We start from the raw sequence: 12,369 nt of genomic DNA, 5'->3' as shown, positions 1-12,369 counted from the left end.
GCTGCTCTCTACAATCCCCAGTACCTTTTGGCCTTATGCTAGGCTGCAGCCTGGGGATTTCCAGGCTGGAGCTCCCCAGCTCCTCTGCCTTTCCTCAGCCCTGCTTCACTCAGGTACCTTGTGTCTAGCTCCCTGCAGCCAGGCCCATCTCCCTCTACAAACAGAGAGAGACTCTTTGCTCCTGGCTTCCCTGGTCTCTTTATACAGGCCAGCTGTGGCCTGATTGGGGTGTGGCCCAGCTGCAGCCACTTCCCAATCAGCCCCACCTAAAAGCTGCTTTCTCCAGCCACAGCCCCCTCTCGGGGCTGTTTTTAACCCTTCAGGGCAGGAGCAGGGGTCCACCCTGCTACACTACCGAAGCCAATCCCATCACCACCGATGTAGATGGTCCGACTCAAGCTCCCGCTCTACCAGACATCGTGCACGGGACTTCTCTCGCAATTTGTCAGCACTGAAGCATCCTAGCTTCGGCCGCTGGGGCAAGTAAGGAGCAGCACCTCGGACGGGTACAGATCTTTGTCCTCGAGGTCCTGGTCAAATGGATGGCACTGTCGCAGGCACCATCACTCACGTTGCTCCTACAGTACCGTGCGGTCATCGGCTACCTCTGCATCAGCACCCAGCAGCCCGTCTCCAAGTCGTGCGACTCTGCGAGAGCAAATTGCACTGCCCGGCACCTAAGTCGGTCAGTGACATGGAACACCGTGACAAAGGCAGTGGTGTCAATGGGCACCGTGGCTGCAGATACCCGTCGAGGCGAGACCCCACTTGGTGGCTGGAGCGTCTCGGGTTCCTTCAGCCTTCCCTCCATGGCAGAGGGAGAAATCAACAAGTCCCGAGCCGAGCAGCACCATGCCCAGACTCTGACCTGGGATTGGCCCACCAGTACCGCCTGATGCCCTAGGCTCTGCGCCGGTCCCTTGCCGGAGCCAGAGGATACCATAGCAGTACCGCCGCCCGTCCACAAGAGGACTTCAAGGCTCACCAAGAGCTCCTCAAGTGGGTGGCGTCCAATCTCCAGCTCCAGGCTGAGGAGATGGAGGAGCTGTCTGACTCTCTTTTTAATGTACTGTCATCCTTGGTACCGGGCCGTGGCCCTACCTCTCCACTAGGGGTAGCCAATATCTCGACTACTCTGTGGTAAACCCCAGCTTCCTTGGCCCCATTTCCAAGAAAGCAGGAGGAAATACTTTGTGCCGGCTAAGGGCCATGAATATCTGTACTCCCACCCAGCACCTAACTCCCTGGTGGTAGAGTCAATTGACCACCGGGAACATAACGGTCAGCCCGCACCCACCCCTAAGGACAAAGATGCCAGGAGACTAGACACTTTTGGCAGGAAGGTTTATTCCTCGGCGAGTTTCCAGCTCAGGGTGGCCAATCACTGAGCCCTTCTAAGTTGATATGACTTCAGTTTATGGGGGTCCCTACCAAAGTTCAACCTCTCCTCTCGGAGTGGGACAAAAAGGAGTTCAGGACTCTGGTAGAGGAAGGAGTGTCAGCAGCAAAAGCAGCCCTCCAGGCAGCATGAGATGCGGCAGACACAGCAGCCCATTCGATGGCCTCCGCCATATCCATGCACAGGGTGTCGTGGCTTCTCCTGTCCAGAGTGTCTGCAGAGTCCCACTCCTTTGATGCAGGACCTTCCCTTCAACGGGAAAGCATTGTTTGCGGACCAAACTGACATCCGTCTGCATGGGATGAAAGACTCCCATACAACCCTGCAAACCTTGGGCCAGTATGTCCCTTCAGCGAAGGACAAACCTAGGCTGCAAAATTTGGCTCCTCCTGCTAGGGGCAAATATAAACCCCCGCCTAAGTCCCACTCGGCCCCACAGCCTGGCCCCTTGAAGGGCAAAAGGCAGGGAAAGAGACGGTTTTGACTCTTTGCAGGGGGCTACCGGGCTTGTTGCCAGGGAGACCCCCTCCAGTTAATAAAGTTTGTGTTCTGCAACTGTTTGTTTGCCTTCCGAGTTGAGTGGTCCCGGATAACGTCGGGCCAGTGGGTCCTCAACACTATTTCCATGGGCTACACATTGCAGTTCACACCCACACCCACACCCTCCCTCCCTCCCTCTCCAGGCGAGCCTCGGGGACCTGGAGCATGCCCGCCTCCTAGAACAAGAGTTGGCGTGCCTCCTCCACCTGGGGGTGTGTAGAAAGGGTACCGGTAGAATTTCAGAACAAGGGCTTCTATTCCCGGTATTTCCTGATCCCGAAGGCAAAAGGGGGCTCAGGCCCATCTCTAGGATCTCAACAGTTTTATGGTCCGCTACAGGTTCCGTATGGTATCCCTGGCCTCTGTCATCCCCTTCCCTGGACGCGGCGGATTGATTTGCGGCCCTGGAACTCCAGGTCGCGTACTTCCATATCCATATTTTTGAGGGACATAGGTGTTTCCTCCAATTCCTGGTACGGGGGACCATTACCAGTTCACAATCCTCCTGTCTGGCCTTTCCACAGCCCCCAGAGTTTTCACCATAGGTAGCAGCCTATCTCCAGAAGAAAGGGGTACACATTTTCCCTTACCTGGACAATTGGCTTCTCAAGGGCAATTCTCGGTCCAGGCTACAGGCCCAGGTGGGATTTCTTCTGTCCATGTGCGCAGATCTCGGCCTAGTGGTAAACGAGGCCAAGTCTACATTAGTCCCGGTTCAACGCATACAGTTCATAGGGGCTCTTCTGGACGCATTAGAGGCCACAGCCTCTCTTCCCCGGGACAGATTCGAGACCCTAAAAGGTCTCATCGCCTCAGTCATGGCCTTCCCAGTGACGACAGCGAGGGTGTGCCTTCAGATCCTCGGTCACATGGCAGCATGCACATCTGTAGTTTGCCATGCTAGGCTCAGAACGAGGCCCCTCCAGCTCTGGCTGGCCTCCCAGTATTCCCAGGCCTGGGACAGGCTGGACAAGGTTGTCACCATACCATCCCAGGTAGTTGCTTCCCTACAATAGTGGTCCCTCCCGCGCAACTTGCTGCAAGGGGTCCTCTTCCGAGAAATCTCCCCCTCAGTAGACCTAGTGTCGGATGCCTTGGAGCTGGGCTGGGGAGCCCGTATAGGGAACATCATTCAAACCCAGGGGAGATGGTCAGCCTCGGAATTATCCCTACACATAAACGTCAGGGAGCTCAGGATGATATGGCTGGAGTGTGTGGCCTTCAGCGGGCACCTTTGTGGGGGAAAGTGGTCAGAGTCTTCACGGACAATATGGTTGTGATGTATTACATCAACAGACAGGGAGGAACGCGCTCCTCGGCCCTATGCCTGGAAGCCCTGAGCCTATGGGAGTTCTGTATAGCCCACGATATCTCCCTGCGAGCCTTCCACCTACCCAGCGCCCGCAATGTGCGGGCCAATCCCCTCAGCAGGTTTTTTCCCCACCAGTACGAGTGGTCACTCCACTGGGAGTTCGCCCTACAGCTCTTCCGAGAGTGGAGAGTTCCCCGGGTCAACCTCTTTGCAACTGCCCAGAACTGACGCTGCCCCCAGTTCTGGGGCGGAAAAGGGGGCGATCTCGGATGCCTTCCTCCTTCGGTGGTTGGGCCAACTTTTCTATGTCTTCCCACTTTTCCCCGTGATAGCCAAAGTCCTGCAAAAAGTAAAAGCAGACAGGACGTGGGTAATCCTCATAGCCCCGGATTGGGCCTATCAGCACTGGTACGGGACCTTCCTGCAACTCTTAGTGGTTCCTCCGCGGGGGCTGCCGCTCTGCCCGGATCTCCTTTCCCAGGAAGGAGGCTGCCTCCTCCACCCCAACCTGGCTGCGCTTCACCTGACAGCGTGGTTGCTCTGTGATTAGATGAGGAGGAGAGGTGTTCGGAGAACATCAAACGAATTCTGTTGGAAAGCAAAAAGCTGTCCATGTGATGGATGTACCTGGCCAAATGGTCTAGGTTCTCTAGGTGAGCGGGGTAGTGGGGAATTTGCCCATCGTCCATATCATTTCAACTCGTTCTTGATACCTCCTGTCCCTTAGGACCCAAGGGCTAGCTCCCGCCTCTGTCTTATTTGGTGGCCATATCGGCCTTTCACCCTCCAGTAGAGGGCCACTCGGTCTTTTCCCACAGTATGACCTCCTACTTTCTTAAACGGCCTGTGTCGTTCATTCCCGTATGCTAGCCCCCCCCCCCCTCCCTCCCATGTCACAATGGGATCTAAACCTAGTGTTATCCCGCATCACGGGTCCTCCCTTTGAACCCTTGGCCATGTGTTCCTGGTCTCACCTCTCATGGAAGGTAGCATTCCTTGTGACTGTTACATCAGCCCGACATGTCTTGGAGCTTAGGGCCTTGACCTCGAACCCCGTATACGGTCTTCCACAAGGATAAGGTCCAGCTTCGCCCACACCCTGCTTTTCTCCCGAAGGTGGTCTCCACCTTCCATGTTGTGGCAGAGCTCTGACCTTGCTCCCGTGGGTCCTGCGCTTCTAGGCGGTTTATGCTAGCCTCAGTGGCTCACTGTGGCCCTCCATGTAGCCCTTCTCTCTCTCTAGGGCCAGGGTTACAGTCTACTGAGCCCTTTTCATCATAGGCTGCAAGGAGGTTGGTGAGAGAACTCCCACAGTCTCTGTTCAGCCTCCTGTCCTGACAGGGACCTGACTTCCCCTTCCAGGAGATGTTCCTGTAGTGGTGGGTTGGGGAACCCGGGCCCGCCTCTACTCGGGTTCCAGCCCAGGGACCCTAATGGTAGCAGTTGTTGGCAGCCAACCTTTCACTGCCAGAGTTGCTACATTTCCCTGGGCCACTTCCCCACAGCTCTCCTGCTTCTCCCTTCTTCACCCTTACCTTAGGGCTCCTTTAACGATGGTTTGAGGGTGTCTTCAGTAACCAGCCCTTCACCCGCACTTCCTCTCCTCTGGCTCCCTGACTCCCCTGCCTGACTGGAGTGAGCCCTTTTTATAGTATCAGCAGGGCCTTAATTAGAGTCAGGTGGTCACATTAACTGAATGGCCTCACCTGACTTTTTATAGGTTATTTAGTCAGGTGTTCTCATTAGCCTGGAGCAGCCCCTGCTCTGGTCAGTCAGGGAACAGAAAACTGTTAATCCAGTGGCCAGTGTATTTGCCTTCTGCTATTCTGCTGTACCCAACTGGCCTGGGTCTATCACAATATCGATCAAGACATTTTCCTACCGGTACCCTGTCCTAAGCCCCATTCCTCCAACGAGGAGCGCCACCTACACATGCTAGATGTGCGTAGGGCGTTGGCTTTTTACCTAAATCGAACCAGGTCGTTCCGGAAATCCTCGCAGCTGTTCGTTGCGTCAGCCGAACGGATGAGGGGACAACCGATTTCCACCCAGCGCCTTTTGCGCTGGATCACCTCGTGCATACTCGCATGTTATGACCTGGCAGAGGTTTCCCCACCACTTATTGTTAAGGTGCATTCTACGAGAGCCCAGGCCTTATCAGCTGCCTATGTAGCTCGTGTCCCTATCCAGGACATATGTAGAGCTGTCACGGGGTCCTCTGTGACACCTTTTCTTCGCATTATGCGATCGTCTCCCAGACCAGGGAAGACGTTGAGTTTGGCAGGACTGTCCTCCATCCTGAGAACTTGTTAACTCCTACCCACCTCCAACAGATATAGCTTAGAATCATCTACTGTGGAATACACATGAGCAATCACTCGAAGATTCATTCTCAGTCTCCGGTGTTTCCTGACCACCACAGCAAGGAACTGCCTCCAGTTGCTGGGGCATATGGCTGCGTGCATCTATGTGGTGAGCCACGCCAGGCTCAGGCTGCGCCCTCTTCAGTCCTAGTTAGCAACTGTGTACCAACCAACCAGGGACACACTGGACTCTGTAGTGACGCTTCCCCGAATGGTGCTAGATTCCCTCCAGTGGTGGCTAAACCTGTGGGAGGTCTGTGCGGGAGAACCCTTCGCCAGCCCTCAGCCATCCCTATCCTTGGTAACAGACGCATCGGATCTGGAGTGGGGAGCGCATCTGGAGAATCTCAGGACACAAGGCTTTTGGTCCCCAGAGGACCTCTCCTTGCACATCAATGTCAGGGAGCTACAGGTAGTGCATCTCACCTGCCTGACCTTCAAATCTCGCTTGGCGGGCAGGTGTGTTGCAGTCCTCACAGACAATACCTCTGCGATGTTCTATATCAACAAATGGGGGTGCATGCTCCTCTCTCCTGTGCCAGGAAGCCCTCGCTTATGGGACTTTGCGTACAGAATGCAATTCACCTAATGGCATCCTACCTCCCAGGGTGCAGAACGGCCTAGCAGATGCCCTCAGACGCTGCTCCATGGTCACAAGTGGTCCCTCCGGCGGACGTGGCACGCTCTATCTTCCATCTCTGGGGCTATCCCCAGATAGACCTGTTTGCCTCGCAGGAAAACAGGAAGTGTCAGCGGTTCTGCTGTCTCTCACGGATGCCTTCCTCCTCTCATGGGAAGGTGGCCTGCCTCGCCTTCCCTCCTATTCCGATGCTCCACAGGGTACTACTCAAGATTTGCAGGAGCACGCCAAGTCATACTGATAGCACTGGCTGGCTGCGCCAGCATTGTTTCACGTCACTACTGCAGATGTCCGCACAGGCGCCCCTTGCGCTGCTCCCTGCTCCCGGACCTGCTCACACAGGATCGAGGCCGCCTCCGGCACCCAAACCTGGAGTCGCTCCACCTCACAGCCTGGATGCTCCATGGCTAAACCCGGTAGAAATGCAGTGCTCACAGCAGGTTAGACAAGTCCTCCTTGGTAGCAGGAAACCCTCCACCAGGGCCACATATATGGCCAAGTGGAAACATTTTTCCATCTGGGCAGAACAGCAGGGACAGACTCCATTGATCGCCCCGATCCCACTCATCCTTGACTACCTACTTCATCTGAAACAGCAGGGTCTTTCTATTTGGTTCAGGTCCACTTGGCGACCATCTCTGCGTTCCACCCAGAGCTGATGGTGGTTCAGTCTTTGCAAACCCACTGGTTGGTCACTTCCTCAAGGGCCTGGATAGGCTTTTCCCGCATACTCAACAACCTGTCCCGGCCTGGGACCTTAATTTGGTCCTGTCTGCCCTCACGGGGGGCCCCCCCTGCGAGCCCCTGGCTATGTGCTCATTACTGTACCTCTCCTATAAGGTCGCATTCCTTGTGGCTATCACCTCGGCCAGGAGGGTATCGGAGGTCAGAGCCTCCATACACTGTTTTTCCCAAAGTCTAACTCAAGCCACACCCAGCGTTTATTCCTAAGGTGGTCTCCCAATTCCACATGGGTCAGGACATTTTTCTCCTTGTGTTCTATCCTAAGCCACGCTCCTCCAGCACAGAGTGTAGGCTGCATTCCCTAGACATTCACAGGGCCCTGGCATTCCATATTGAAAGAACCAAACCATTCAGGAAATAAATCCGACTCTTTGTTGCTGTGGCTGACAGGGTGAAGGGGCTCACACTGTGATGAGACGGAATCTCCTCATGGATCACGGCCTGCATCCGTGAATGCTACTATCAGGTTAAGGTGCCTGCCCTGCCAATCACAGCCCACTCCACAAGGGCACAGGCCTCCTCCGCGGCGTTCCTGGCTCAGGTCCCGACACAGGAAATATGCAGAGCTGCCACGTGGTCTTCAATCCATACATTCACGTTGCACTATGCCATCACACACCAGGCCAGAGACGATGCAGCCTTTGGCCGTGCAGTGCTCCAATCCGCAGTGAACTCCGACCTCACTGCCTAAACTCAGGCTTTTGAGTCACCTGCTTGGAATGGACATGAACAATCACTCGAAGAAAAATGGTTACTCACCTTTTTGTAACTGTTCTTCGAGATGTGTTGTTCATGTCCATTCCAATACCTACCCTCCTGTCCCTCTGTCAGAGTGCCGGCAAGAAGGAACTGAGGGGGTAGAGGGTCAGCAGGCTCCTATATAGGGTGCCAGGGAGGCGCCACTCCAGGGGGCGCACAGGCCGACCCTACGGTGCTGCTAGAGGAAAATCTTCCGGCTGGCGTGTACACTTGCTTGGAATGGACAATGAACAATACATCTCGAAGAAGAACAGTTACAAAAAGGTGAGTAACCATTTTTTTGATCTGGTATGGAAACTGTTATATTACTGAATAGTGGGAGCAGTCAATCCCTGGCACTTACTTAAGATGCATTCTCCCAAACCATCCCCTCTCCAATTAACTACATCAAGTATATAAGATCACTGTAACATTTTTATGTATCAGAAAAATTGATTTGTTTGTTTCCATTAAAGGTGGATGTTTCCCTTAATGTGGAGCAGTTAGAAGAAGAAATTTCTTTTTTAAAGAATACACACAATATTAAGACAAAAATGGCTACTCTAGTGTCCTGCTCTAATCAAAGTAAAGCAAGAAAAAACAGCAGTACTTACTCATCTGAAAGTTACAGCGAAAATGTGAAGCTGCTGATGGATTGGGTCAATGCTGTTTGTGGGTTTTACAATACTAAAGTAAGTAGTCCTGTTTGTGTTTTTTTTTTTTTTTTTGTGTATATATTTCAAGGTTTTTTACATCTGCAAGTAAATTTTATTGTAATTGGAAATGTTTATAATTATATAAGTCTTTCAACACTAAACTGCTCTATCAAATATATATTGATTAATACTGATCTGTTACGAGCATTTTAATGGATGAAGTTCTATCAGTCTGACTTGGACTATCCCATTGGTGGGATGTCGGATATCCAGGATGTGTTTTCATGGTCCCAGTTGCGTTTCTATCATTTTTAATACATTCCTCTCAGTAGAGAATTCCCACAGTGAATGTGTATGCTACCTGCTTGGCTACATACCAGTCCAGGGAAAGCCTCCCTCTATTTGTGAGCAAGCAGAATAAACTTTTTGAAAGAATTCCTAGAAGGATCCCATTGGTGACTGATTCCGGTCAAGTAGAAAGGACATGTTTTTAAAGAGCCTTTAGGTCCAAAGTAATTCCTCCACTATATAAGTTGTTTTTCATAACCTTCAAGAACTTCAGGCACTAAGATTAACGTTAAAGATAGCCATGTGAAAATTTCTCTCTCCCCAAGCAGTCATTTTTTTTTTTTTTTTTTTTTTACAAGAGGTAGGGTGTTTCTTAGGGACAGGGAGCAAGAAGTGAAACCCTGTTCAAGGAGACTTACTGCTCATCAGAATGGCTGACACACCTGCACACTTTAGGAAAGTAAAATCTAACTTAATTATTGTAAGCTTAGGAGACTTCAAATTAATTTCCCAGGCATTGGCATTTCTGAGTCCCTAATCAATGAAGCCTCCTTCCTCTCTGAACTTCATGAATTTCACTTTGTGTATTTTCCTCTGTTTCGGCTACACTTATGGTTTGCAGCGCTGGTAGTTTGCAGCGCTGGTCATCCAGCTGTGTAGGAGCAGCGCTGGTGTGTGGCCACACTCACAGCTACCAGCGCTGGTGTGTGGCCACATTTGCAGCATTAGCAGCGCTGTTGGGAGTGATGCATTATGGGCAGCTATCCCAGCATTCAAGTGGCCGCAACGTGCTTTTCAAAAGAGGGGGGTGGAGTGGGGTCTAGTGTGACAGGGAGCGGGGGGAGAGAGGGGGGATTTTTGGAGCCAACACTGTGTGTTTAGCTTCCTGCCTTGAAAAATCAGAACATTTTTCCGACCCCTTAGTCTTAACTCTTAATTGCAAACAGCCTGCAGCCAACACGACTCCCCGCTGTTTCATTCACTCCCTGCCTGCCTCTCATTTGATTGTTTACAGCCAGGTACAGATGATCACAGCAAACAGGAGCTCTGTTTGTTTTTTAGATAAGCAGCAACCTCCAGGGAGCTCGTTCACAACAAAACAAAGAGAGGCTGCATAACAAAACAAAGAGAGTAATTTATAAAAGCATTCTGGGATACATCCTTATACCCTGGAGGCCAATCACAGCGCTGGTGTGTGGCCACACTTGATGACCAGCGCTGCAGCACCAGCGCTGGAATCCTTATTCCCATGCTGAGTGAGGTACGGCCAGCGCTGCAGCCAGGGAGTTGCAGCGCTGGAAGTGCCCTGCAGGTGTGGCCACTTACTAATTGCAGCGCTGGTGGAGGCTTTCCAGCGCTGCAAATCGCCAGTGTAGCCATACCCTCTGTCTCAAGTGCACCCATGCCTACTTCTCTTTAATACTTGTGTATGTGGAATGTCATCCTGATATTGTGTCTCTCACAATCAGTCTTCATTTAAATGCCTTTTGTTTGCTTGATGGATTGTGACCATTCTTTAACTCCCATAAATAAAAATCAAGGAACTAAGAAGATGAATACTGTACTACCCAAGCAACTCCATAGCATTTTATGTATTCCTTTCTCTATTCTGCTTGTCTTGCTTTCCTAATACTGCTTCTCTACGTATTCTTGCTTTCCAAGATAGTAGTCAGTTGGTTAAGTATGTTTAAGATTTATGGGCTACAGGTGCTATCTTATTCTGAAAATATTTAGCACATTTTTGACGCTGGATAAAAACATCAATAACATACTATGCTATAGAAGGTCCTTTCTAGGATCCTTCCATAGAATTCTCCATGTCTGTTTTTTTTAACTATTGTTCTCTGAGATGCACTTTTACTTTGGTAGACATCCCTTTATATTTCTGACTTTCAGGAAAGGAGAGCCATAGCATGGACATAGCAAATGAGCATTACTTTCAGATAACTTGAATTGCATATATTTAATTTTCCTTTGTATATATTAAAAGTTACAGATATGTTATGACAAATGAGACATATTTTAAACTTGTACTAATTCATGAGTGTGAAACATTTCAAGAGAATTCTATCTTAGCTATTTTATCTATCTATCCAGCTATCTAATTTATTTTTATTTTAAACCAGGTGGAAAACTTCACAGTATCTTTCTCAGATGGCAGAGTATTGTGCTATTTGATTCACCACTATCATCCATGTTACGTGCCTTTGGAAGCTGTATCCCAGTGTACCACTCAAACAGTAGAATGTACAAAAACTGGTACAGTAGCACTAAATTCTTCCTCTGAATCTGATACATCTCTAAATATGTTGGATGGAACATTTGACCAAAGTGAGTCATTCTTTAATATAAGGTTTTGAAGCAGATTAAGTGTTTAAAAAAATACCCTTAATCTGACTGACAAACAAGATTATATTTTTCCTTCTGTTATAAAGCTATAACTACCTCAGTCCTCTATAAGGAACTTCTTGACAATGAAAAGAGAAATTTCCAGTTGATCAATACTGCAGTTTCTGACCTGGGTGGAATACCAGCTATGATTCATCATTCAGATATGTCAAATACTATTCCTGATGAGAAGGTGAGAGAGTTTTATTTATTTTTTATTATAAAAATCATATAAACTCTCATCTGGACAGGCTTAACTTACCAAGGGTTTTTTTATATCTATTTCTTTAGGTTGTTATTATCTATCTGTCGTTTCTGTGTTCACGGCTTCTAGATCTTCGAAAAGAGACTCGAGCTGCTCGGCTAATTCAGTCAGTTTGGAGGAAATACAGACTGAACGCAGAGCTAAAACTCCATCAGGTATTTTTATCAAAGACTTCATTCTTTTGTGAAGTAGTACAGTAAAAGCCCTGTACCAACTAGAAAGCTCTATAAACTGGCATTTCCAATCTTCATAGAAAGTCTGGTTGGTGCGGAGCCTGCAGGCTCCCTACCTGGCTGCATGTCTCTCCCTAGAAGTGGTGACATGTCCCTGCTGCGCCTAGGCAGAAGAATGGCCATACAGGCACCACCCCCAGCAGATCCCAGTGGCCGTGGCTCCTGGCCAATGGGAGCTGCGAAGGCAGTGCACAGGGCAGGGGCAGCGTGCAGAGCCACCTGCTGCGCCACTGCCTAAGAGCAGCAGGGATAGGTAGCCGCTTACAGGGAGCTGCTTGAGGTGAGCGCCCCCCAGAGCCCACCCCCTGCACCCCCTCCAGCACCCAATGTTTAATTAATGGTATTTTTCACTTACTGGCACCCCCCATTTCCCCAACATGCCAGATAAAAACATTTTTACTGTAATAATCACTCTTGGTTTGTGGTAAAGTGCGGGATACAAAATCAACAAAGTTGTGAATGGATAGTCTTCAGAGAGTAGTATTTGTAACTACTTTTTGAGGACTTCATATGTTACTAAGATGGTGACACAATCTTGCGTTAAAGCAAAATGCATCTTTTCATTCTCTTTTTAGTATGAGAAGTAGTCAATGTAAAGACTAGTGCTCTGCCAGGGTTACATTTAATGTTAATAAGAGTGTTTGTTTCAGTCCTTTTCCCAAGTCAAGGCTGAAGTGGCTTTATTGAACTTTATGAAGAACTCCACACTTACTAATTTTACTTCTTTACAATTTAAAATGAGATGAAAAGAATACCATGTTTGATCTAGGTCTCTTACCACTGTGCAATGCATAGGATTTGGC

General features: G+C 49.8%; 1 protein-coding gene across 1 annotated transcript in view; it reads left to right on the top strand.

Annotated features, from left to right (window-relative positions):
* The window catches only part of ASPM (assembly factor for spindle microtubules), a 62,403-nt gene that overhangs the window by 22,005 nt on the left and 28,029 nt on the right, over window positions 1-12,369 (top strand). The window contains 4 exon segments of the mRNA XM_039483937.1: window positions 8,213-8,428; window positions 10,807-11,011; window positions 11,116-11,261; window positions 11,360-11,488. Of these exon segments, the coding sequence (XP_039339871.1) occupies window positions 8,213-8,428; window positions 10,807-11,011; window positions 11,116-11,261; window positions 11,360-11,488 (696 nt within the window).

This window comes from Mauremys reevesii, linkage group 8 (genome assembly GCF_016161935.1).
Source record: "Mauremys reevesii isolate NIE-2019 linkage group 8, ASM1616193v1, whole genome shotgun sequence".
NCBI classification, from domain to species: Eukaryota; Metazoa; Chordata; order Testudines; family Geoemydidae; genus Mauremys; species Mauremys reevesii.
Note: the sequence above shows the minus strand (reverse complement) of the source record. Positions and strands in the feature narration are given on the sequence as shown.